This window comes from Cololabis saira, chromosome 13 (assembly GCF_033807715.1).
Source record: "Cololabis saira isolate AMF1-May2022 chromosome 13, fColSai1.1, whole genome shotgun sequence".
Classification (NCBI taxonomy): Eukaryota; Metazoa; Chordata; class Actinopteri; order Beloniformes; family Belonidae; genus Cololabis; species Cololabis saira.
In genome coordinates, this window is record NC_084599.1 from 14002526 (window position 1) to 14027502 (window position 24977).

The 24977-nt window shown below is 41.9% G+C and overlaps 2 protein-coding genes across 8 annotated transcripts in view; one reads left to right on the forward strand and one right to left on the reverse strand.

Annotated features, from left to right (window-relative positions):
- The window catches only part of ralgps2 (Ral GEF with PH domain and SH3 binding motif 2), a 76923-nt gene that overhangs the window by 48276 nt on the left and 3670 nt on the right, over nt 1–24977 (forward strand). For 5 of the 7 annotated variants that reach the window (XM_061737853.1, XM_061737849.1, XM_061737850.1 and 2 more), the window contains exons 10-21: nt 17804–17941; nt 19296–19386; nt 19562–19629; nt 19718–19853; nt 20017–20168; nt 20261–20315; nt 20510–20551; nt 20857–20934; nt 21999–22104; nt 22659–22751; nt 24188–24293; nt 24803–24894. In XM_061737853.1, the coding sequence (XP_061593837.1) occupies nt 17804–17941; nt 19296–19386; nt 19562–19629; nt 19718–19853; nt 20017–20168; nt 20261–20315; nt 20510–20551; nt 20857–20934; nt 21999–22104; nt 22659–22751; nt 24188–24293; nt 24803–24894 (1157 nt within the window). The remainder of the gene's footprint in view (nt 1–17803; nt 17942–19295; nt 19387–19561; nt 19630–19717; nt 19854–20016; nt 20169–20260; nt 20316–20509; nt 20552–20856; nt 20935–21998; nt 22105–22658; nt 22752–24187; nt 24294–24802; nt 24895–24977) is intronic. The other 2 variants (XM_061737855.1, XM_061737856.1) reach the window with 2 other exon arrangements.
- angptl1a (angiopoietin-like 1a) lies at nt 1562–15980 on the reverse strand. The gene is made up of 6 exons (XM_061737842.1): nt 15681–15980; nt 6328–6571; nt 5597–6217; nt 3584–3777; nt 2787–3057; nt 1562–2693 (listed from the first exon to the last, which is right to left on the reverse strand). The coding sequence occupies exons 2-6, from the start codon at nt 6515–6517 to the stop codon at nt 2506–2508; spliced, it is 1464 nt and encodes a 487-aa protein (XP_061593826.1). The 5' UTR covers nt 6518–6571; nt 15681–15980; the 3' UTR covers nt 1562–2505.

Sequence of the window (24977 nt, forward strand, 5' to 3'; positions counted from 1 at the left end):
CCATTTGAATTTTTACAAGTTTGATAGATATCTCTGGCTAACGGGTCTGGAGAACCAGCTATGTGTCTGCCCTGCAGTAAGTAACACAATTTTGCATCTCTTTTTTCCCCTGTGTATGTTTGACAGTGTAATCTCTGACCTGCTATTAGGGCTTGGCAAACACAGCTCCCTCTCATTTTTACTCACCACACTACGAGTCTGTTGAATGTTCAGTTGAACTTGCTCTTGTTCTCAAGTAAATATGGTACTGCAAAATGTTTTACTTAACAGTTCTTTCCGTGCACACCACCAGCCATGAAGGGAAAGCAGCATAACACCAGCGGCCTTGGTTTCCCATCACTGTCAACTGCTAACATTCTGTGCCCAAGGGTTTTAACGGTACTCATTACCCAATATAAGGTCCTGTGGACCGTTTTACACGAGGAAGAAACATTAGCTTGAAGCATAAAACATGCAGTCATGGGTTTTTGCACATGTTGAATCATAACCTGCATGCACTTAAAAATGGATGTGTATTTTAAAATAGAAGATTATGTGCTCTGTTGGATGAATGAGTGAGTGAAAAATACAAAGGAAATGCTTGGGACTTTTCTGAATTATGTGTTTTGGCCTTCATTAGTGGAGAAAGATTTTTCAGAAGGATGAAAACGAGCAAAAAGGCTCCCGCTGGTTGTGCTGACTCGTGGTTGCTGTGGGACACAAGACTGAAGTGTATCCAATAACCAATGTAATGGAAAACACTGGGATTACAGTGGGATATGTCTCGGATCAGAACAGTCTGCCAAGGGGTTCCTTCCCCACTGGTTCCTATAAGTCAAACTCCTCTGTCTCCGGGGCTAGTGCAGCCAATCCTGCTCAGTCTCAATGTCTAGAAATGTTGAGATGTAGAGTATTTTACATATCTGACAGCTAGCCTATCTGTTAAGCATAACTCTTGGCTTAGCGTTAAACCACATAGTGTTGGCTGAAGCGGTGTCCTCCTTATAGTGGTACAGCATTCGACGGCACATATCTCTTCTGACTTAAAGCACGTCTGGTGGAGACTGTAATGACGGGAGCTATCATTTTCAAGATATGTGGATTTTTCAAGATGTTTTTTTTTCTTTCAGTAGTGTAATGTAACAGGAATGTTCCCCTCTGAGTCTGCTCCAGCTGTCTCTTGCATTTGATCATTCTTAGTTTCTTTTGCATACATTTCAGTCTGCATTTTTCAATAGCAGCATCGGTTAATGTCTTTCCTAAAACTTTGTCTGTGATACAGTACAATTTATGTGTGAAAAGCTGGAATTTTCCTCTAATTTCTTTGTCATTGTGCTCTTGCTTTCTTTTCTGAAATACCCACATTTTTACCCTGCCCACTTTTTTTGCTCCTTTTTATTGAATTTTTAAGTCATACCGACCCCTGTCAGTTCTACTAATATCAGATCAAAATAGAAAACTGTATTCTAGGTAATTTGTCTATTTATTCATGCAGTTTTCATCACACTACGCGAACATGTCGCTTGTCCTTAGACCACTAACGGTAGTAAAAACTGAAAGACCATTTAATATTCTTGAAAATATTTTATTGTGGATGGCTGGCAGGACATCTTGCATGTTATCCATGCACAAGTCAACTACACATCCTCTCTGAAATATTTCTACTATATTTTTGTGTGTTTCTGTTCAGGTGTTACTAATGTATATCTACACTGGTGGAAAAAATGTTACAGGAATAGATATATAATGGCCATGTTTGAGTACTCCTGCTATAAATACACTGATAAATTACAAATAATGGCAGAGTAACAACACTGAACATTTGGCCTGAGTTAAATTGTACCTCTTAAATTAACTTTTACAAATAAATCCAACAATATTTACATACCAGAGCCAGCTCAGCCATATGCACAGTGGACAAGCATATAATGACACAAGTTCATTCCCTTTTTGGGGTTGTAAGAACCCCCATGAGTCCAGAAAATCTCAGATACGAACTGTATCGGACTGTAGATTAAGGCCTTTCCGTCATGGCTTAATTTTTCAGGTGTTCTGTTTAACACAAGTCAAAGCATCAATTTTCATGCTGTGTGTGACATGTCTCAATAAATCAAGTGCACTGTGGTATGGGGAGCACTATTCGCACTAAATCAACAGTAGCTGCTCAAAAGAAATCTGTTTTTAGTTAATGACCATTTTGCTTTATTATATAGAGTCTCAAGAAGACAGAGTAAAATAGGACACTTGAGATTGAAACGACACGGTCTCGGGGAGCATGGTGGGCCATTACTGTCCAAATTGATGGGTGGAGCAGAGCACTTACTTGGAGAGGGCAATTGGATTGGTGTTCATCTCAGCCTCTACAGAGACTTGTGGCATTGATATTGTCCGTGCCCCCGTCTCCTTTACAAGGCTCTGTTATACAATAGCAGAAATTCCAATTCTGTCTTTAACATAACATAAATAAGTCAAAGAACATCAAACTGGAGCTGGGGCTGTGATTGACGGGGGCCATGGTTTAAGATTTCAGTCGATTGGTCGTATCATGAGGCGGACAGACTTGAGAGAGTAGAAGCCACCTCCGTATTCTTCCCAAAAGATCCCGTCCTGAAATTTGCTTCGGTAAACTCCCCCGCTGTACCACACACCATTCAGATTGGTCTGACCGCAAGCATTGTACCACCAGCCGCCCTTATGGAAATGGGCACAATTACCTAATAAAAAAAAGAGCACAATGCCAGAGGATGAGATCTTAATGTCCTTCCAGGAATTCATTCAAATCTTTTTGAAGAGGTACGTTCACCTACCAGAGAAGGCATCCCTGTCACGATCGAGCGTGGTGAACTGTTTGCCGTTGTGACTAGTGAAGGAGTCGCCAGCGTTGCCCTGATAGGTGCCCAGCCTCAGCCGGTAGCCCTCGCTCTCCGGCTCCAGATGGAAGCTGCTGTACTCGGCATACACCTTCTTCCCTGTCCAGTCTTCTAGCTCTATCATCAGCTTATAGTCGCCCTGTTTGGCCAGGTTAAAGATGTTGTCCAGCCCAAGCCAGTGCTCACCATCTATGTTGCCAAAGCCTTTCTGTAAGGGACAAGCACCACAGTAGGTTTTAGTCAGTTGCGATTTTGGTTGAAATGTGGAGAATGACACACTTTTCTTGGTAGCTGTTCAGTAAAGAGATCCATATCCCAATAATACATACTGTAGCCTTCAATTAAACAAACATCAAAGGAAGCACTCTTCCTTTGCTTGTTTAGATCACATCTAAACAGCAAAGCTGACACAAGGCAAGGACAAGAGGAGATGACGACATGATCATTGAGGTTCAGAGTTTCATTTACTTCTCAGACCAATATGGTGCCCTGATTTGGGTTAGTTTTATTTACATGTAGGTCTTTGGATAGAGATCTTGGCAACAATTACAGTGTGAGGAAATCCACCAGTAAGCTGTTTACACTGTATTGGAGCAAGTGCGTGTTTCACAACCGAGATATAAGCTGCCAAGTTCAGCCAATTCTCGGAAAAGTGTGTGCTAATTTATGAAATTTAAACTTTTGTCAAGCCTTGTTTACTTTCGTTAAACTTAACACTCATCATGTGAACTTACTTTGTAGTTGTCCCAGTTCCGAAAGAAGTTAACCGCGCCATCTCTTCTTCTTTGCAACACTGTCCATCCGCCGTTGTCAAGGCCATGTTCACACCAGGCCTGGATCAGCTGGTCACTGTTGTCTGTCTTCAGTAGGTACATCCCGCTGGTGGTGTGGCCCGCCTGTCGCACCTGGAAACAGTCCCTGAAAGGACCTGGGGTTTGAAAGTTAGGGTTGAGATTTGTTATGTTTGATGGTGTACCAGAATACATCATCATTTCAATCTCAACATGAGTTTATTGGGTTTACAAAGCTCTTAATCGGTTTGTTGAGAGAAGAAGTTGAGAAATTATTGAGAAGGAATGTCTGCAAGACTGTTTTGAGATGATGTATCACTTTTGTAACATCTATCTGTCAAGTATATCCACTCTATCCTGTCAATTGGTTTTGTGGGCGGATGCAGAGAACACACTGAATCCAGTACTTATAATTTAAAAGAAAATTGTACTCTCTCCACGGTAGCTGGGTCTTTGGAAGATAGTTTTCTGAGCTGAGGGTTGGAGCACATAGGGACCTAGTGTAGTGTCCATTGACAGATATCTAAAACCTACCAGAACAGGCATTTCATTTTTCGATTGCGTCTTCAAACCTCTTGTAGTTGAGCTTAAAAATAAACCAAACATAACAAAGAGGCTTTAAAGGGTGTAACTAGACCAAACTGTGGTCAGACAATGTGTCTTTACAGTAGTAGCGAACCTACATGGAAGAAAGTGCATTTAGGGTGCTGCGGTGTTTAGATGTTTCACCGTCTACTGAGAAATCTTTCCTTATATACTGACTTTCATTCAAAAGGGAAAATGAAAATCCAAGAGTTAAATCTCACACTGCCCTTTCATTATCTCAGAGTACCTGCCATTTCACCTCCTGCTACCACTTCCTTACCTAATGTTTTCCTGTCTTTTTTTCTCTTTTCCTCCTTGGAGGTTTTTTTCATTAAGTATTCTCTCTTTACTTTTCTTTGTTGGTGCTCACCCTCACTGAGAGGAGGCGTCAGCTTTCGTTTCTGAACGGCAGGACTTCTCAGGCGGGATTTTGAAGATTTGACAGCAAAGTATTCATGAAAGTGCTTTTAATTTATTCACACTTCTCATTAACATTTTTGTAAATTAACATTTTTTTTAACCATTTAAAAAAAAATGTATATAATTGTCCAGTTAATCATATATAATTTCACCATACTTAATTAGTCCACCAAACAGATCTTGTTTTATTTCTTCTAGTCTGTGCGGTCGATGTTGTAAATGATGTCGTCTCTTTCCATCATGTATAATCCCTGTCAACATTCCCCGCCATCCTCTAATCGCCAGTCAAAATACAACGGCCTGAACCAGGTTTTAGGAGACATTTCCAAGTAGCATTCCGGCCGTGCAAATTAGATTCATATTAAGGATGATCTTTTTCAGATGTCGGAATGATGCAGTGTCTGGGAGAGGAGCAGTAGCTTTGGAGAGGAGCCTTGTTTATCTTAAAGAATTCTTTATCTAATTTGGTGGTTTTCTGCGAGGACTTGAGGCCTGATGAACTTAATTACCCATTGTACTTATACTTTGACTATTCTTGGCTCCTGCATGTCTCCTAAGGATGGCGTAAACATGACCAAGGCCATGCAGTAGGTAAATGTATCCCCTTTCTGTGAAGTCTTTCAGTGCTGTTCAAAGAGGCCTAATCCACATTGCACTAATTTAGTACATATGCTCAGTGCTGTGCAGCCAAGTGGGAAAACAGGAATGTATGATTTCACTGAGCTTTGTTGCACGCGAAGGAAGAGCCAACCGTGTCTCAGGATTACCAACCATTGTGAGGAAATTCATGTTGAATTGCAATCCTTAGCTAATTACCCTTAAGCATTTGTGTGTTCAACTAAATTGCATAATTGCTACCAGTTATTTAGGACATTTAGGTTTTAAAGTGCTCCAAATGTGCTCTTATTTGCCTACCCTCCTCCACCATTTGACACTGAAATGGATACATACCCTCAGAGGTAAGTGTTCCCTGTGGTGGTGGAGGATCAATCCCGAAGGGGCTTGCAGTAGGCAACTCCCTGTGTGATCCTCGCGTGAAGGCGCGGTTGTTATTGAGTGTTTGAATCTCATTGGTGAATCGGTTGTTTACTGGTAGGTTCTGCGGCACCACCTTGACCAGTGGAGGAACTGGGGGCAGGTCAACGCGTCCCTGTGTCCTCAGACATTGCTCCTCTAGTGCAGAGATGAGAACGGACTGGTTATTGACCACCTCAGCCATCATTGCATACCGGGACTCCAGCTCCTTGTACCTTGAAGCCAGTCGCATCATCTCTGAGGTCACATTCAGGACGCGGTTCTCCAGCTGGGCCAGCTCCAGTGAATTGTCTCTCTTCCTGATGATCTCATGCAGCAGCTGCATGTAGAGCTGGGTCACCCTGGAGTTCATGTTTCTGCTCTCTTTCCTCAGCAGCTTCATTTCATTCACCAAGTTACCATCTACATCTACCACCAGCTGCAGAGTCTCAATCTCTCGCCGCTGTTTGTTGAGAACCTCCCGCGCATCTGCAATGTCCATGCGCGTCACTCTGTCTTTGTCTGGCTCGGGCCCTGTGGTGCTGGCACAGATTGGACCTGATGACAGATTCAAAATGTTTAAGAGATTAACGAATAGCTATTAGGGTGTTCTGTGGAGTGTAATGTCACGATACTGATGATGTATTTCTTGGAGAGACCAGCGGTACCTGTGATTCTCTGCTGAGGTACCAGGAATGTATAGGAACACTTTTTAGCATCGGCATCCAGTGCAGCTCTTTTACTCCTTTGGAGAGAAGGCTCTCTGGTCCTGCGGGCTTCCCTGGAACTCCTGCAGTAGCTCTCCCCCCAGAGGGAGAGGCAGAGGATGGCACACAGGCTCCACATCAGCCCCTGCATTGCTGCTGGCTGGATGGATTGATGAACAGCAACTAGGGCTCCCTCCAGGCCTCCCTGAAAGAATATAAGACCTTTAGTAGATAAGGGGGGGAAATAGACTAACCAAAGGGCTGAAATCAGCCAGATTGCTTTTCCAGAGCAGATCAGAACTACAATGTGTTTATTACGTGCTTTTTTTTTTCTAGTCCAAGGACCACTCGAGGTGCTTAAGCAGACCCCCACAGGATTTTGAAGACATTATATTTAATGTGCAATTATATTTTCTGTCCAGCCAACTGGTGAGGTCTGTTTTATGTTTTAGATAAATTCCCTGTTCACAGACCTTGTTTCCAATGTTCTGTCAGTTTCCCCCTGACAAAGGGAGGACTTGCTCAAAGATGCTGTTTTAGCTTTATATTTGGTATTTGCCCAGATTTGCTTCCTCTTTCAAATATAAGAATTACAGTTATTATTACGATGACTAACTAACAATTACCCTTAACAGATTTTACTTTGTTGGAAAAATCTTTCCAGGTAATCCTTGTTAGAAATGTTCAACATGCTAACTGCTGAAAGTCTTCATGCTCTTGGAAAAAGTGAGTAATTTTCCGAGTTAATGCATAAATAAAATGAAAAAGAAACAACAACAAGGAAAATTGTTGCCTTGGCTGCATAAAAGGAAGAAAATATTGAGGTTTTTTCCAGCTAAAAGGCACGTTATAGTCTCATGTCAGTTAGTATTGGCCATGATTCCTCTCTAGGTGGAACGAGCTGGCCCGTCATGTCACCAAAATGTTTCCTTTTGCGCATCAGAACTTGTCGCCAAATCTGTTTTCACCTCTTTTATTGCTTTTACTTTATCCTCTTTTCTTTTTTAAAGGTGAAACATAAAACATCAAGCAAGTTGAACAAACCATTTATCAAGTAAAATATATTTTTCATTTTTCATATCCTGCACTTTTTACCATTTTAAGTGTGATGTTTCAAAACATTTACAGAAGATCTTAATGAAGGCAGTAAACCTGAGGAGAGTGAGAATATGATCTTGGTGATCTCAACTGAAAACTATTAAATGCTCAGTTTTGCTCCCGATCCCTAATGAGGATTTAAAAACAAGAAGTTTGATACAGTATTACTTGCTTTTTTATTTCAATTCATTTTGATAGTAGAAGTCGTATAAATGTAAAAAATATTTACTTGTGGTCTTTATTAATACATTATTTTTAGATCATTTTGACCTTAGCTTCTGTTTATTTTTTTCAATCATCATCAGCAAGCAAAATACATGAGAGATCACAATATTTGTTGCCACAATGTCATCTGTAACTGAATCAGTGACACACTGTTTAAGCAAATCTTACTTACAGGGTTTTCTCCTACAATTTGATTTGAAACATCTGACCCGTTAACTTATTCAGTACCGCCTCACATCCCATACCCCTCCATGTTAAAACCACTGACCCCAAATACCAACGCAGCTTCCTGTGAAACGGCCTAAAAGAGATGTCGGATAGGCGGTTGTTTTTGCAAGCTCGTCTCTACAGGGCTGTGTATCAACAAATTTACAAAGGAAAGTATACCGACACAAATGCAGCAGTATCATAACCGTGCGAATGGACATGTGTAAGGCCAAGAGTCTTAAATTCTTCAATTCAGTCGTAGTTTTCACTCGGCCCTACATCATTTAGGCGGACCCTCGGCCCTGAGACTCGGGCGCTGTACGTCTCTCATATGACGCCATTGTGGTTTTTCAGGAATTCTGGCAATCATGTCACTTGGAACAATGTTGAGAGGTGTGTGTGTGTGTGTGTGTGTGTGTGTGTGTGTGTGTGTGTGTGTGTGTGTGTGTGTGTGTGTGTGTGTGTGTGTGTGTGTGTGTGTGTGTGTGTGTGTGTGTGTGTGTGTGTGTGTGTGTGTGTGTGTGTGTGTGTGTGTGTGTGTGTGTGTGTGTGTGTGTGTGTGTGTGTGTGTGTGTGTTGCAGTCTTTATGGTACGTGTAAGCTTGTACATCCATCTGTATGATTGAATACTGTGTGTGCGTGACTATCCAGAGACGTTATTCATTTTCATGGTCAGGTTTTTTTTTCCAGCAGCCAGTTTGTCTGACAGTGTAACCAGGTACTGTATCCTTGCTGACCTCGGTGAAAGCTGCTAATGACTTTAGCAGCGACATCAGCAGTTTCTCTTCTAAACTATGGCTGCCCTTTCTTTCTTTTTTTCTATCATTCTTATTTTCTTTTTTTATTATTTTTTTACCTTGTTGCTGCCATCTCCAAAGACGTGTCCATTTATATGGAGCAGACAGTGTTGAAGTTCATCCATCAGTTATTTCCAGCATCTGTTCTTATTTCTTTCTTGTCATGCTCCTTTTTTTTTTCCTCTTTAGTTTTTTTGGTTCATTCCTCCCTTCTCTGCTCCCGTCCTCTTGAGTCTGATTCCCTCCTGAGTGGCTGGTCTGAGTCTGAGGGGCCTAACCTCTTTCATGGAACCCCAATATATCAAAGACATTCCAAGAAACACCGAGGGGTCACTTGATGTGTCATGAAGGTACAAAGTTTAGTGTTTTCTCAGAACAGTCAGGGTCTCCTTTTCTTTAACCTCGGAAATATCAAAACCAACCAGATGAAGTGTTTCAGGACTGTGAAGGCCATCAGGTGGGACATTTAAGCTGCTTACCTTTTGTAAAAGGAACTTTGTCTGGCAATGTGCTTATGCTAGTACATTACCCTCATATTTTGTTAACCTGGAAATCGGTATGAAATTCTGCAAGCAGAAAGTTGCATTTAAAAGAAAAGGGGTAGTTTTTATTGTATTGGCTTTCTTTCTTTTTTTCAGTCATGCTTGACCAACTGGTCTGCATCAACAAAGGTTGCAGGGAAATTATGTATGCAGTAGTAGTGCACATCTGGTGCTCTTTAGACTCAATAATAAAAGGAGCAAGATATTAAAGTATGTGTGCACATGTGAAAACGACACTTGTAGTGATTGTATTGTGTTGAATGGATATATAAGCGTCTGTAATACATTTTAAAACACAATAGTACAAATTTCCTTCCATTTATCAGAGAAGGGTTTTCAGCTCATCACTAGAAGTGCTGCTGGTTTTTTGTTGCTTCGTGAAATAAATGTTACAATCAGAACATACTTTAAAAGAGCTTTTAGCTGCCGTATAGATGATTGATGGACTACACAAAGAGAGGAGATGGGGAGTGACAGGCTATAAGAAATGATCTAAAAGTTTAGCAGAGTAGGTTAAAGCTGGAAGAGCTCGGCAGTAGTGGAAAGTGGGACACGTCTCTTTTTGCTTTCTTGGCTGAGTGAAATGAACAAAGCTTGAGGCAGATCCACTCAAAGATAAAGAACCCACATTTGCTTTCTCTTCTCTAGCTTTAGCTTTCCGTCTAATGTGTGTTTAATTTGCAAAAGCCCTCTTCTTTCCTTCCCTTCTTTTTGATGAATTCTTTCCTTCGTCTTTGCTTTCTCTGGTATTCCTCTCACACTTTTCAACTATAGCAAATAAAGGCACATGAAGGTCAAACTTTGTAAGTAGTACACCAATTAAGAAAAGACGAGAGCATGTTTCCTGTGATGTTGACAGGATTTATTAAATTTCTTGTTGGTCCCACTTTACTAATAAATAGCATATTTATTCCCATAGCAATCATGTAGAGCCAATGAAATAATGCCCGAATCAAAAGAATTTGCGGTAGTCAGCTGAGCCTTGGCCAATGTTTTGGAAACAGTTTTGAACTTAAAATTAATCTTCCCTATTGCTCCTTTGGGTCATCAATCCCTCATAATTCCCAAGAGTGAAAAAAGATGTTTGACAGGTTCTCTAATTTTCTTCCCCTCGCCCCTGTGTGTATCTCAGTGAGCTTTGGGACACTTTATTCTTGTTTCAGTAATGGGAAGAGTCTAAGGGCAGAGCCTACTTCCTCTCCTTTTTACCACACACACTTTTCCAGCTCGGTAATAGACACAACCATTTCTCTTTGTTTAAACTTATTAAACGCTGTCCCCTTCCAAAGGTAAAGTTTCGTCTGCATCCCTGGTTGAACTGCGATTTGCTTTATGGTCTCTGTCCAATGTGTTTGGTGTATCAATGATGTCCTGTTTGAAATGTACAACTTATCTGTTTGGGTTTGTTTTTTTTTTTACCTTAAATGAATAATTATTATTACAAAGCTCAGTCCCATCTTTGCATATGTTTGGAGTCCTTCATACAGAAAAAAAAACACTTCAAAATATATCAAGAGACGCTCTTGTACACTAAAACACACAGACACACAATGTGAAGTGACGTCTAGCCGAATAACTATTACACATAAGTTTAGCTTGGTTTTTCCTTTTTTCGGGTAGCCGCTCACTCACCACTGCCTTGGATTGCCATGTGGCAGCTGATGTTGTGCATTAATCCTGAGTAGAATAGGGAAATAATTATTTTCCGCTTGTTGAAAGAAAGGAAATGACCAGAGAACTCATTTCACAAAACGGCTGTTTATGTTACTTCTCGACAGAAGAAATTAGCTTTGAATCATTGGTTAAACAGCTTAATTAGTGGATGGCATCCCCAGAAAGACAGACATGTGGCGTTGGTATGGCCTCAGGTTTCAGTGTGTGAATTGGCAAAAAGCCTTTTGAAACGTTTAACAAAAGAAAACCCCCCCAAATTCTCCCAGAACCAGTTGATGAATACACAGTGCATGGAAATCTGACTCACTGAAGGGGTCTGTTTAAAGTTAAAGTGAACTTAAACTGACATTTTTATATCCATGATATATTTGTAATCCATGCTTATGTCCAATTTCTGTAAATATTTCTGTAAATAAGTTAAAAGACAACAAATTATTTAATATTACATATATAACTATTAATAAAATAGACCTGGAGATAAAATACAGGAGCGAGCGTTCAAACCAGTGAACAAACTGAACCGACTGCATTCTCCATAGGATCAACAAGAGTAACCAAAACTACTGTTTGGGTTATTTAATCAAGGGAATCAAGGATTCAGACATTGTGTACCACTGGACATGTCATTCATGTGCCAGGAAGTTATAAAATACAGATCGAGGGTTACTGCATGCCATGAACGTGTCTGTGATCTGTTGGTTTCAGTCTCGGTGGTGTTAGTCTCCTGCCGGGATTTACCAGTTCTGATGTGTCAGTTTCTAGTCTGATGGATTGCGGGAACAATACACTTGCCTAAAATTTATTACGATTTGTATAGTAAATGTTTTTCCCAGTCCCAAAATTCCTTGATTCCTGCCATCTGGTCCTCAGACTTTCCCACAACAAGTCCAAACTGCCCCATAACACACAGCACAGCTCTGGTCAGAAACAGGGCAAAACGGGGCTGAGCAAAGGAGAGGAGTTAGATTGGAGGAAGCAACTATAAACGGCAGCTTTGGTTTACGTGACGACATGGAGATCATCCAGCTTAGGCGCGTGCGTGCGTGCGTGCGTGCGTGCGTGCGTGCGTGCGTGCGTGCGTGCGTGCGTGCGTGCGTGCGTGCGTGCGTGCGTGCGTGCGTGCGTGCGTGCGTGCGTTCGTGCGTGCGTGCGTGCGTGTGTGTGCACCTGATGAAGTAACTGCTAACATACTGTTAAATAGAACTGACAGCTAAGTTGCTTTTGGGAGTTCAAGTATAAGATGCGTCTAAAATCCGGGCCAACAAATGGCTGTGGAGTAGAACACTGCACAAATGAAGAACCCATAAAAGCTTCTGACATTAGAAAGCAATTAATGAAAACAAACAGCGTAGACATACTCTGGAGTAATTGGCAATAAAGAAAAACTCATAAAAGCCTCACCAGCAAGAATGAAAATAACTTTCAGAGATCTGAGTACTGCCACCAGTTACATCATGGTGTGAAGTACAAGGTGTACTAATGGCGCTGCTTTTCTGCTCTTACTGCAATGGTCCAGCATCAACATCAGAAGATAGAAATCAGGGCAGATATGAAGAACTGCAGAATTTTAAAATTGATTGTAATATATAATATTTTCTATTTCTCCTGCTTATCGCCATAATCATATCATTTAGGTACTTAGTTGAATACCCTCACAATCTTGTATTTGGGAAGCAGTGAAAAACCCCAAAAGCTCCCTGAGGCCCTGTGGGCCCCCATCTGTTTTGCTTCTTCTGTATAGCAACTCTAAACATGTGGGCTGATGTTGGGGTCAAAGGTCTATATGTGGGATTAGGGTGCAGCCCCACCCTTCCTCTACCTCACCCACTTGCTTATCCGCTCCGCCAATCCTGCAATCAATCGGCCTTTGTGAGAAGTGGGTTCTCCCCCACTTCCTCTTACTGCACAGAACACACATTGATGCACAGCTGCCCTGTTTGTGGTGGGTTTGTAGTGTTCAGGCAAGCAAAGTTCAGATAAGTTGTCTTGTCCATCTTATTTTGTCAAGATAAGAACTCGTAGCGGTCCGAGACCCTCCTCCATCACTCCCAGACACTCGCTGTCTTGCCGTCCCAAAACAAGCACACAGCTGGTCTCTCCTCACAACACTCCTTGTTTGCACACATACCATACAAAGAACACTCACAGGAAGAATATTAATTGTAGCCCGTTTATGGCATATAACTTTTAACTAGTGTCTGGCCCAATAAAAGCGTTACCCAGGATGACTGCAGAGCAAACAGGTGGCTGCTAGTTTTTATTTTTTTGTTTTTTTTGGGATTTTTGTGAACTGGTAAAAGGGATACTTGGCTTTGAAGAAATGTTTCACGCTGGAAGAAAACTGGAGGGGAGTCAGGAAACAGAGGAGAGCCAGGAAAAAGAGAGCATTAAAAAGTTATTACATTTTGTTTGGCTAGAAATTGTAATCTTTTATATTTAGGAGGCAACTTGTCATTTCTCATACGCATACCACTACCCTTAGCTGGCACATACTTTTTAACTGTGTCACAGCTCACCTTAATATCCTGCTCATATTAGCTGAATCAACATGGAAGAACATGTACATTCGCTTTAAGGCATTGCCCTTTTCATTTCCCACTGGCTCCACAGAGTTACATGCCTCCACTTGGCTTTTTTTTCTCTTTTTTTGTTTCTCAACACTGACCCTCTGGCTGACCTCCCGCTGCCTGTTGTGACCCGCATGTTCAGCTGTGTCCAAGACCTCATTAAGACTATTCCAAGTAAGCTCTAAAGTGTTGTTATAGGCTTTACTTCAACTTTTTGCTGTCTTCTGGGCCTTTTTCCCCCATAGATGTTTTACTTTTTTGTAGGTCCTGCTCAAGCACAACTTCCCAAGTGCCTCACCATGCAGGTTTGAGTGTGTAAGAGATAAGTGTCCGGACATGTGCTTTTCTGTGGCTGCACTTAACCATGTGTGGTCAGCCGTGGTTTGGGACAAATTCGTGGCTGCATTCAACATGTTTTGCCCTCGTTTCCTTCTGTGTGGCTATTTGTTTTAAATGGATAAGATCAGCTGACCATAACACATCTGTGTGTGTGAGAGGTCGGCACACGAACTCGGGCTTAACCAACCACAGTTGGTCGGTGCCGGCTGGGTGAGCTATCAATCACCTCGTGTGTTACCAAGACGCCTGCGACAGAGCGGCCGGGGCCGGGCCCTGGACACATGGCTCTGACATCGCTTCCATTCACTACTTAATTAATATTTATTAGTCTGTCCAAAGAGCTTTTAAAACTTTCAATAGTAAAGACTTCATACTGAGGTTGGCGGCTAAGAGCGTGGTTAGCGTTTGCCTGGATTGGTGGTAATGACCCATTTAAAGCCCTTCCCCACTTCTTTGCACTTGAAGCTCAGGTGGACCTGAAAGGCTGAGCACTCGCTGCAGCACGGAATGTTCTGGACACGTCGCAGACAGCTGTTCCTGCCTCTGTTTAGTCTTTTTGCCTTTTTCTCCTCTCTTCCAGTCTGAGTTATTAGAGGTATTGATATTATGATTTATTACTCTAAAGGAAAAAGTGATAAAGCTCTTGGAATCTTTTCTTATCCTTGTAGTTCGTTTCAAACGTTGACTTTTTGAAGGGGTGTGCATGTCTCTCACGCTCATTTACAGCATTCACAGATGTGGCTTGGTAGTGAAGGGAATGTTTTCCACAGATCCCACAACACAGCAGGCAAAAGTGAGAAAAATACTATGGCCGTTGTGAGTGGGTGATGTGGACGCACGCCAGAGTGATTAGAGGTCCAAGTTTTTTGATCTCATAGCAAGGTCGTGACAGAAGTATCGCTTGTGTACAGGGTCTGTTTGAGGGGTGGGGTGAGAGTTGGCTTCCAGTGAATTATAAGGCTACTTATTTCTGCTAACACAACCAGGCAAAGTGAAATTATCCACTTTTCATAGAAACAAAAAGCTCTTTTTTTTAAGAACTCTGCAGGTTACAGTAGTTCTTAGAGTATGATCTCTGAAGCAAGGAGGACCATGTGTTGAGAGGCATGTCACCACCTCATTATGGGCAGTCTTATTGATCTAACCCTGCACAAGGTGAGCTCAGCTCCTTCCCTGCACCCCGCTCTCAGATGGTGCTGTATCAGGAAGCCCAAAGCTGAGAAAAATAAACAAGCCTGGCTCCAGAGCTCAAATCTCCATCTGATCAGATCAGTTTCTCTCAAGTCTGGTTGTGAACTTTATCTGTCTTTTAACCTTTTTCCTCCCGTTTCCTCTAGCTTAGTTTCATTTCGCTCGAGCATTTTGTAAATTTCAGAGAAGGTTTAACTTTATTTGTAATATTTCTCTCTCTTCGGTCTAAAAGAATGGACTTATTCAACTTGAGTAAGTCTGTTTAAATTACCTACTATACAGAACAGATGTTGGTTCTGGCCCTGCACACCAAAAATGCCAAAATCACCTATTGCAATACTTGATTAATCAGTGTTTTTTTCTTTAGAAATATTGCCTTACACTTGCAAACTCCTTACTGATCTTGCAGCCAATTGCATTTATCTTCATAGCATGCTATACAAAGAATAATGCAAACTCAAAGAGAGCCAAAGAAGCGTTGCTAAATGTTTCTGTCTGGAGTCCCAGCTTTCAGTCACGATATGTCCCAAGCTCTGTCAGAACTCTCGTGCGCACACACACACACGCACACACACACGTTTGTGCATACAACTTGCATATACACACAAACAACCGATCCTGCTGATACAGCCACACATTCCTGCAGCAAAATTAAAAACAGAGCAAACGTTTACCTCTTTGTTCCCAGTAGTGAAAAGGGATGTGTTCCTGCAGTTATAGTTTCACGTGTGTGTAGATTTGTGTCTTCACGGAGCGGATGTGCCCAGGACTCATTTCTCTGTCTCTCCTTGTCCCCGTCTTCAAAGGTGCTCCCGTACAGCCGGTGCCTCTGCTCTGTATGTAGCTGCAGATTGCAAGGCTTTAGTCAAGGCCCTGCTCCCCACAGTGGTATTAGCTGTCCCGGAGCTCAGGCTGGGGCATGGTTCAAAATCCGGCCACTTCAACAGACTGAGCTCCAACCACTGATGCCTTGACTTTTTCACAAAGGATGGGGGAACCTAGAAGAGGGAAGGGAAGGAGGAAGAGGGGGGAGGAGAAGAGGGACGAGGGTGTGGGTGTTGGAGAAGGCTTTGCTTTTTTTTTTTTTTTTCTTCTTCCTCGCTTTATGTTTTTTGGAGTAGTCCAGCCTACCTCTGATGTCACTCTGATGGAAAAAAGACATAAGAACAGAATAACAGATCAGCCTCATTAAATGTCCCATCCCCAACAGTGACGGTCACGGTTCTTTACTCGAGGGGCTTGAGTAAAAGGAGACGAGACCTTGAAATTCAGTTTAGAGCACAGGCTTGAGCCGCTTTGACCCCATTTGTCCTAAATTACAACATTCAGTTCACCTCTTCTTTTTTCCCCCACTGTCTCCTTTAGCAACAGGAAGAGCTGATTGAAATGCTGCGGGGGTCTCTGGGCGCCTTCCTGTCGAGAGCTGCTGGACACAAAAGCTGGGAGATAAAACTGATTTGTGGCGCTATCAGAGATGAACTTTAGGTGGAGTCTGAGCTTAATTGGACTTGGCTTTTTGTTTTCTATTTATTAATTTGCCGTGTCAACATGGTCTGTTATGTGTTTTATGTGTCTGACACATTGGAAGGTATGAAATATTTAAATTATATTTTTTAAGTAGGCAGTTCAGGGAAAAAGACGGGGGAGGATATGGCCTCACATTTTTTATTTCCCCCACAGACTGATCCCCAGAGGTTTTTTTTGTTTTGTTTTTAAATCATGTAAATTATGTTATGACTCTGTATCTCAACCAGAGGTTCTGTGAACATGCAGCTGTGCGCTGCTGTTCCACACACTGTGGATTACTGCATGACTAACTGCTGTTATCCCTGACATGGTTGCAGATGAGCAGTTACAGTGGTTAAGCCTTGGAGATCCCTCTGTTCCTCCTCTCCTCATCTCTCACGTTCCCCCCTTACAGCCAAGTCTCTGAATATTTGCAAGCTTATGTTCCCGTTCTCACACTAATCAGATACTGGTTTGGGCTTATGCTTCTGGGAAAGTTGTGTGTGATGGCCTGTACACAAGGATTGGCACCTTTTTTTTTGGTTCTTTTTTTTTTCTCTGCTCTGAACGCATTATTTTTAACACATCCATTGTTAACACATCCATTTGCCCAAATATCTGAATAATACACTGTTTTCCAAGACGAAGGAAGGTTGTTGGGTTCATCTCGTCTGCTATGAGATAACTGCTGCTGGGCTCGTTTCTTAATCTTAATATTTGTGTTATTGGAAGCTAAAAATCTTAGCTCCACTCCAAGTCTGCTGAAAAAGGGCTACGAGGGATGGGAGAGGTAGGAGGAGTGCTGAGAGATGGCCTTTTGGTTGGAGAGAGCAAGGCGATGCTCCGTCATGCACCCAAGGTATTTATTTAGGTCCAGCAGAAGCAGATCAGGGTGCAAAAGAAAACTTAGCTTGAAAGTGGAGGAAAGTGCATAGAAAAAGGCAAGTGTGTGCCTGTTTTTCATACCTCTTTACTCTAGTAATTTATCAAACTTGGACACTGCAATTACCAGCTGGTTATGGACAAAAAATGTAAAACCGGGTGCATTAAGACTTGCCTCTGTTGGTTGTTGTTTGTGTCTACATGCTTTGTTTCTAATTGGGTGATATTTGCGTCCTCTGTCAAGATAACTCTTCGGTTCCAATCACTTACAATAACACTTGACAGATGGAAACTATCCTCACGTTTCTTGTGCTGGCGCCCTTGACTTGCTTAAGGATAAGTTCATGAAGAGGACTGTGGATCTCTCGTAATTTAAAGCCTGCTTTTTTTGTGTGTTGCTTTATTCCAGGGATGTACTTGTCTGATCTGACGTACATAGACTCGGCCTACCCCTCCACCGGGAGCATATTGGAAAACGAGCAGAGATCCAACCTAATGAACAACATTCTCAGAATTATATCAGACCTGCAGAGATCTTGTACCTACGGTAAGACTCAAAGCTACATGTTAGATGCTGAATAGTGGTTTGAAATAAACTCTGGATCCATGTCTTATCATGTGGGGAAGGCATCAGATTGAAATCATGGGGGATTAAACCAACAAATGTTCAATCTTTACAGAGATCTGGATCCATCACCATCATAAGACTCTATGATTTATTGTTTTCTCTTTGTGATTTAATGAAGTATAAAGTTGGATGAAACATACGCAGGTTACTTGTCTTCATTTATTTTCAGTGGCAACCTTTTTATGATGCTTAAATTTTCATTTAATGCAAAATAAAATCTTTTTAAATAAGATGGAACCAGGTCCCTCCAAGTATTCATAGAGAATTTCCTATTTTATTTTTTTTTCATTTTTCCATCTTTTTTTAATCCAACTTATTAAACATAGACAATAATCTTTGGGACTCAGTCATAACTGAGTAGGACTGTAGTAACTGGCAACTGTGAAGGAGATGTAATGTGCATGGTGCAATTTAATGTTGGTAAGAAAAGCAGGACTGTTTTGTTTGTCAGAGACACACAGACATTTTCCACTGAAGCGGTTCCAGTGTTAGTTCGAAGCCAAACCTTTTCGACAGCACACAAAGACAGTATCCCTCACGAGTGAGGAAACTAGTGCTGCACTGACAGCAAAATCAGTGATTTCAGGGCCAAGTGGCGGTGTTACCATTACCAAACCCAACCGTGACCATCACTGTTAGTCCTGTTTGTGTTGAGCATGTAAAAATATAATTAGAATAATGTAAATCAACAGCTGGTGTCGGTGAACCCAATATCCTGCTGGAAATTACATTCATGACCCCTGTTAAAATTTTAAACATTTAAAAACAACATTTTGCATTTATAGGCATTGTTGTGTGCTTCACCATCACCTGCTGGCATTTATAGACGCAGCTCAAAACAGAAAGTTAAATCTAGTTTGTAACATTCATTAATTCCAGCCGGTGTTTGGAAACTTCAACTGTGGTCAACAACAACCTGTATGAAGGCAGAATAACACTGTAAAGACTGTTTTTAGGGAAACACTCGGCTAACGTGATGTTGAAAAATGCAGTTGTTGCATGTCCAGTTAAATAGTTAAGTTGAGCTACAGCCCCGACTCGGCTTAGGGATGTTCAACTCCTCAAAAGGTGGTTGATACTTGAGAAAGGTTTGTCAGCATACAACAAACAAAAATATAAGATGCTGTTTTCTAGAAACAATTCAGTTGCTACTGTGGAAGTGTGAAGTGTAAAACCACGACTTCATGATTTCATGTAGCCGTAACCATGACAACCATGACAGGTTGCCTGGACACGTTTGTCTCCTTATGTCTGTCTTTCTTCCCTCTCACAGACATACCAGTGTTGCCTCACGTACAGAAGTATTTGAACTCAGTCAGGTATATTGAGGAGCTGCAGAAGTTTGTGGAGGATGATAATTACAAGTAAGTAACATGGGACATGAAACAGAGTGTTAAAAAATAAAATAAAAACTGCCAACCCAGTCGCAAAGCTTTTCCCTCTTTCTTCTTAGAAAAGATTTAAATGTCTATTTTTTCATATCTAGAATTTTGTAGTGTATTATTTCCAGCTGTTGAAATAATGAATATTTTCTAACAGGTTGTCACAGAAGATTGAACCAGGCACCAGCACACCACGAGCCAACGCCTCCAAAGAGGACCTCGCAGGTGAGTTTGAGTGAACGTCTCCAGGGAGCAGTTCTTTATATTATTTTGGGTTTCACGGTTTGTGCTTTGTTCCCACTTCTTCTTACAGGCCAGGAAGCATCAGCGTCTCCTCTCTGTGGTCGGAAGTGTTCAGCAGCAGAAGGAACCAAAATCCCAGCCACGCCTCCGTCTCCCAGGAACCTGCTGCCCTATGGACATAGGAAGTGCCACAGCCTGGGCTACAAGTCAGTTCACTTTGGCCTGAGTTAGTTAGGCAGGGGGAGTGCTTTTATTTGTGTTGAAGAAAAAATTTATATATAAAATTTATACAAGTGAAAATACTGGCGCTTTTGTGTCCATGTCAGCGGATTTGTTTGATTTCTTTTGTTCTTATTTTTATTCTTTCAGTTTTATCCACAAGATGAATGCAGTCGAGTTTAAAAGTGCTACATTCCCCAATGCGGGTTCTCGCCATCTTTTGGACGACAGCGTGTTGGAAAGCCACAGTCCCACCAGGGGCCAAGCAGAGAGCTCAACTCTGTCCAGTGGCATTTCCCTCGGTAAGACCAACACTTACGTTCTTATACACACCATGCACAGTTTCAGTATTCAGCATCACTCTGCTCATTATGTGTGGTTTTTTTTCGTCCAGGGAGCAGTGAGGGCTCGGAGCTCAGTGAAGAGATGTCCTGGCCAGCTTTTGAGAGGTAATACTTCCACATCTGCGGTCCCTTTTCATCCCATCCACAAGCAACAAGTAGACAGTAAAACACTCTCATCTCTGTTGTGATCATGTTTTTTTTTTTAAAGCTTTTTGCCAAATTGTCTGCCATTAAAACTTGCACATGCACCGCGTTGCTGTTAGCCTCGCAGTGCCTCATCCTCCACTTCTGCCTTCCAGCAAAGATATGAAGACGCTTCAGCTTCCCCAGCAGCCTCAAGAGTATTATGCATTTATTTTTCAAATCCTTTAACCATTAGTCCCACTGCGTGAAGCCACACTCACCAGATGGGAAATAAAATCCCTCCGCTCAAGAGCCTACCAGCCTGAAATCATCCCTCCCTCTTTTCCAAAACACCATTTCTTTGTGCGCTTGAGTTTCTTCATAACCATGAATAATTCCTCTAACCAAACACTGCTATTCATTTAACCCTAACCCATCCTAGAACAGAAACAAAACACCCATCCTTAACAAGTGTCCCGTGCCCCCTGTCCTGTGCTATCCTATCTTATCCTATTCTGAACAGGACTCGGTTCTATCACTCTCTGGGCCCAGTGACCCGTGTGGCCCGCATCCCGTACAGAGGAGTCCTGAGGCCCAGCAGGTACAACCCATCCCGACCGGAACCAACTTGATCTGAGCCAAACTCTCTTGTCATCACTTTTTTTGCCCTCCGGTCGCTGCCAGGGGCCACTGTGTGCTGGTTCTGAGTGTGTTTAACGCTGGGTTTACACATGTGTATGCTGGTGAAATCACAAATTGGGTGAAGGGATTGGTTTTGGTGATGACTCCTCTCGTTTGCTGTGTGCAGTCATTCAATTTGACACCAACATGTCTTGCATGTATTTCTCAGCCTCACGCAGATGCACACATTTGGGAATTAAGGTTGACGTGTGAGAGTCTCATAGTTTTGAATCAACGGAACAGGCTGTTGCTTGAAAGATGAAATCTGGAAGAGCTCTGGAGCCCGTGTTAATAATAATTAATACACTAATTGATAAAATGGTGCCCCTTGTTCAAAAAACCTTGTGGTCAAAATTTCCTTTTTTCAGGATCTTGGATAAAAGTCAGTCTATATTTGTGCTTAAGATACTGTATGTTTCCAAAGTACGTATTTCACAGCTTTGAGAGGAAAAAACATTTTCCACAGAAACACTGCACACTTGAATGGAAACAAACTGGTAGATCCTCCCTTCCTAAAGTAGAGAAGAGTCTTATTAAAGCCGTTTTTCATGTAGGTTGCTTATTAGGCTTCCCCTGTGGTTTGGGGATGGTTTCCCTCCCTCTCTTTCTTTCTCTCCCTCCGTCAGGCTTCACCAGGCCTCTCAACTAAGTTTTCTGCTCAGATCCTCCAGACAGACACAATCTGCACGCCACCTTTGCCGTCTCTGCTTGCAGACAATGTTAAGATTTATATCTGTAGAATTCAGCTCTGTTTATATTCTTACAGCCGTTTTTACAAGTTCTAAACAGACTTTATTAATGAAAACAATGGAGTTACTGCAGAAAAAAAGCAGAGTTAAAGCAATGCTGCAGATTGCATCTGACTGAACTTAGTCTCTCTGATTGGACCTGGTATGTTTATATGTGTGAAAACATGCGTTCTTTGCCGTTTGTTGCCTATGTTTGCATATGTAGCATGTAATGTTTGTTTGTGTCTTGTTGCAGCTCTGCTGAATCAGAGGAACTTGCAGTTCACTTGTACCCAGGAGCAGTCACAGTGCAAGGCGTGTTGAGACGGAAGACTGTGCTCAAAGAGGGCAAGAAACCAACTGTGAGAGCGCACACATAACCCCAGATATGTCCCTGTAAAACCCCGAACATGCTTGCTTCCATGTGTTTCACAGGAATCCTCTATACAGGTGCACATGGGCTGTAAAAATGTTCAAGTAGTCTGCAGAGCACAGATTAGGCCTCAGAGAGCCCATAACCTACAGAACACCTCTTCTTTTTTTTTGTCCATGTTTGGGTTTGCTTGCTTTAAATTTACTTCTCCCTTCATCAACATTTTCATATTTACAAAAATATCCCACTCTGTTTTAGCTGGAGGCAAATCTAAAGCTTTTCATACACTATTGTAAAACTGTCAGAAAAGGATTATTGGCTTTTTATTATTCTAGTGCATTCCCTCCATCTGGTAGCACACTTTCCCTCTCCTTCTTTTTTAACTTCATTTTTCATGATTTTAGCAGATTTATGGAACAAGATTTGACTTGTCCCACCAATCACAGAGGAAAAAAAAGAAATTACCCACAGATTCCCACAGCATTACCGATTATTTCCCTGCTTAAGTGGAGTATGTGACTGGATTTCATTTTGTGCATCCAGGTGGCATCTTGGACCAAATACTGGGTGGCTCTCTGTGGAACCCAGCTTTACTACTACCCTGCCAAGTCCCTGAAGGCCACAGAGAGGAAACACGTAAGTCCCACAGACACATGGGGCCACGGCTTGCGTTTTTGCAGCAGGTACCGGAGTTGGTGTTTGTTTGAGCGGGTCAGGACAACAAATCACATATGAATGCACCGAGACTCAGTTTCCATGTGAACTGCAGTTGTTGATCGAAGTGAGAGCGATTATTCCAAGTGACTTCAAAACACCCTTTGTTTTACAAGGATACAACACATGATTGCCATTACCTACTCACTCTTAAAATAGTTTAACTACTAAATGATCTCAGAGAGAAACACTTCAATCGTCATGTGATCTGGACTACTTATGCACTGGGAAAGGGAAATAAAGGCAATGAGCTTCACATTTTTCATGTAGTTTTGACATGATATAAAAACAAGACGAGCAGACATGTGTTTGCTTGTGAAACTGTTTCAGTTTGACAAGCACATCTGCTGATAATGTACACCGTGGAGCCCAGAGAATACCAGGAAGAGAGGAGGAATAAACCGCAAGAACTGGAAAGAAAAGGAGAGAACATGAAATGCAGAAGTTTTGTGCGTGTGTGTGAGAGTTAGAGGGACACGGGAGTGTGGGGGCAGGGCAGTGTGTGTCTGATGCAGCTGGGGGACACACAGATGGTAGCACTCGTCGAATAATGAGGGTAATGACATCACTGCAGCGCTGTACAACTCACACTAATGAGAACCTGATGGAGAGCAAGCACAAAAACTGAGATGTTGCACGCGTGACACGCTTGTCATTACTTTTGTTTTTTGGCTTCCGTTTTAGCAGTAAGATCCCAGCTCTTGATTTCTGTCTTTTTAGGCAGTTTGAATATAATTACCAACCACACAGGGGGGGACAAGTATGTAAACACTGAAATACCTCCACATCGGTGTGACTTAGCAGATTACTGCTGTTAGTAGTTTCCTGATGTTCTCGTAAACTGTATACGCTTGTAACGTATACAGCCTGTAGAACTACTGCACAACTTTGTGGTTTTGAGAAGTTGTTGTTTTTTTGTATTTTTTTTTTTTTTTTTTTCAAGCTGAATGTTGGGCAGACACTTGTTGCCAGGGCGCCTGTAGCTTTACCGTTCCCAAAGGCTTGTACCATCTGCTTTTCAGCTAAGAACAGCTCCATTCAGCACCCGGTTTGTGTAATTAGTGAATTTACTACGCAGGCAGTCCACCTATAATTTGTTAAGTTTGCCGTTCTAAGTTTAAAGGTGCAAATGTTACTTGATATTGCAAATAAAATGTGAGCAAGTGCCAGACCTGCCCCGCCAAGTTCACAGTATGACATGAAGTGTGAATTAATGAAATATGCAGTAGCGCTGTGCGTGCACTTCACAGTGTCTGCAGGTGGCATCTAACGGTTCATTGGCAGCACTTTGCAGAGTTGTGAGTGAAATGCACACAGAAAGAGAAAGCTAATTACATTTTTATTTGTGGTTTGTCTAGTTTAAATCCACATCCAGCAAAAGCGTGTGTGTAGTCGGTCTCATGGCCATGATGGCTGACGATCCGGAGCATCCTGACGTCTTCTTGCTGACAGACTCCGAACACGGTGAGCCGCGCAGACACCCATACTCACAACGATTAATAGCCTGGTTTCTGAAAGGTGATACAGCATGAAGGTGAACAGGGCCGATTTGATTTTGTCTGTTTTTATTGACAAGTCTCCAGTATTTAAAGAGGTTTGACTTTAATTACTAGTGGATGCTCTTAACAATGGAAAATTGATTAAATAATCATTATGTTTCATCAAAACGTAAAAGCTTTTTTTTTCTTGAATGGTGACTGTACACATGCAGATATTTTATACCAAAAAAATAGAAAAGATTGTGATCTCAATTGACAATAAATCTTTTGTCAACTTAAATCAGCTCATGCAGGTCATACTGGCTTTATCAAGGCAAACATGCTCACATTTAGTCCAGAAGTCTCCTCGCTGTGACCTTGTTTGTTTTTTACTTTTGAAAGTAATGCAGGGCCTCAGCCAGATTTCCAGACTTTAGAGAGCGCTGGGGGAAACGGGAGACTCTGCATCTCACGCTGTTTGTTCCTGTTGCCTAGGTAACACCTACAAGTACCAGGCCGGGAACAGAATGAACGCTTTGCTCTGGTTTAAACATCTGAGTGCTGCATGTCAAAGCAATCGACAGCAGGTACGAAGCAACACACACACACACAGAGTTGAATATAACTTTCTTTCCGAGAATATAACTTTTATTGTTTTTTTTCCCCTCCT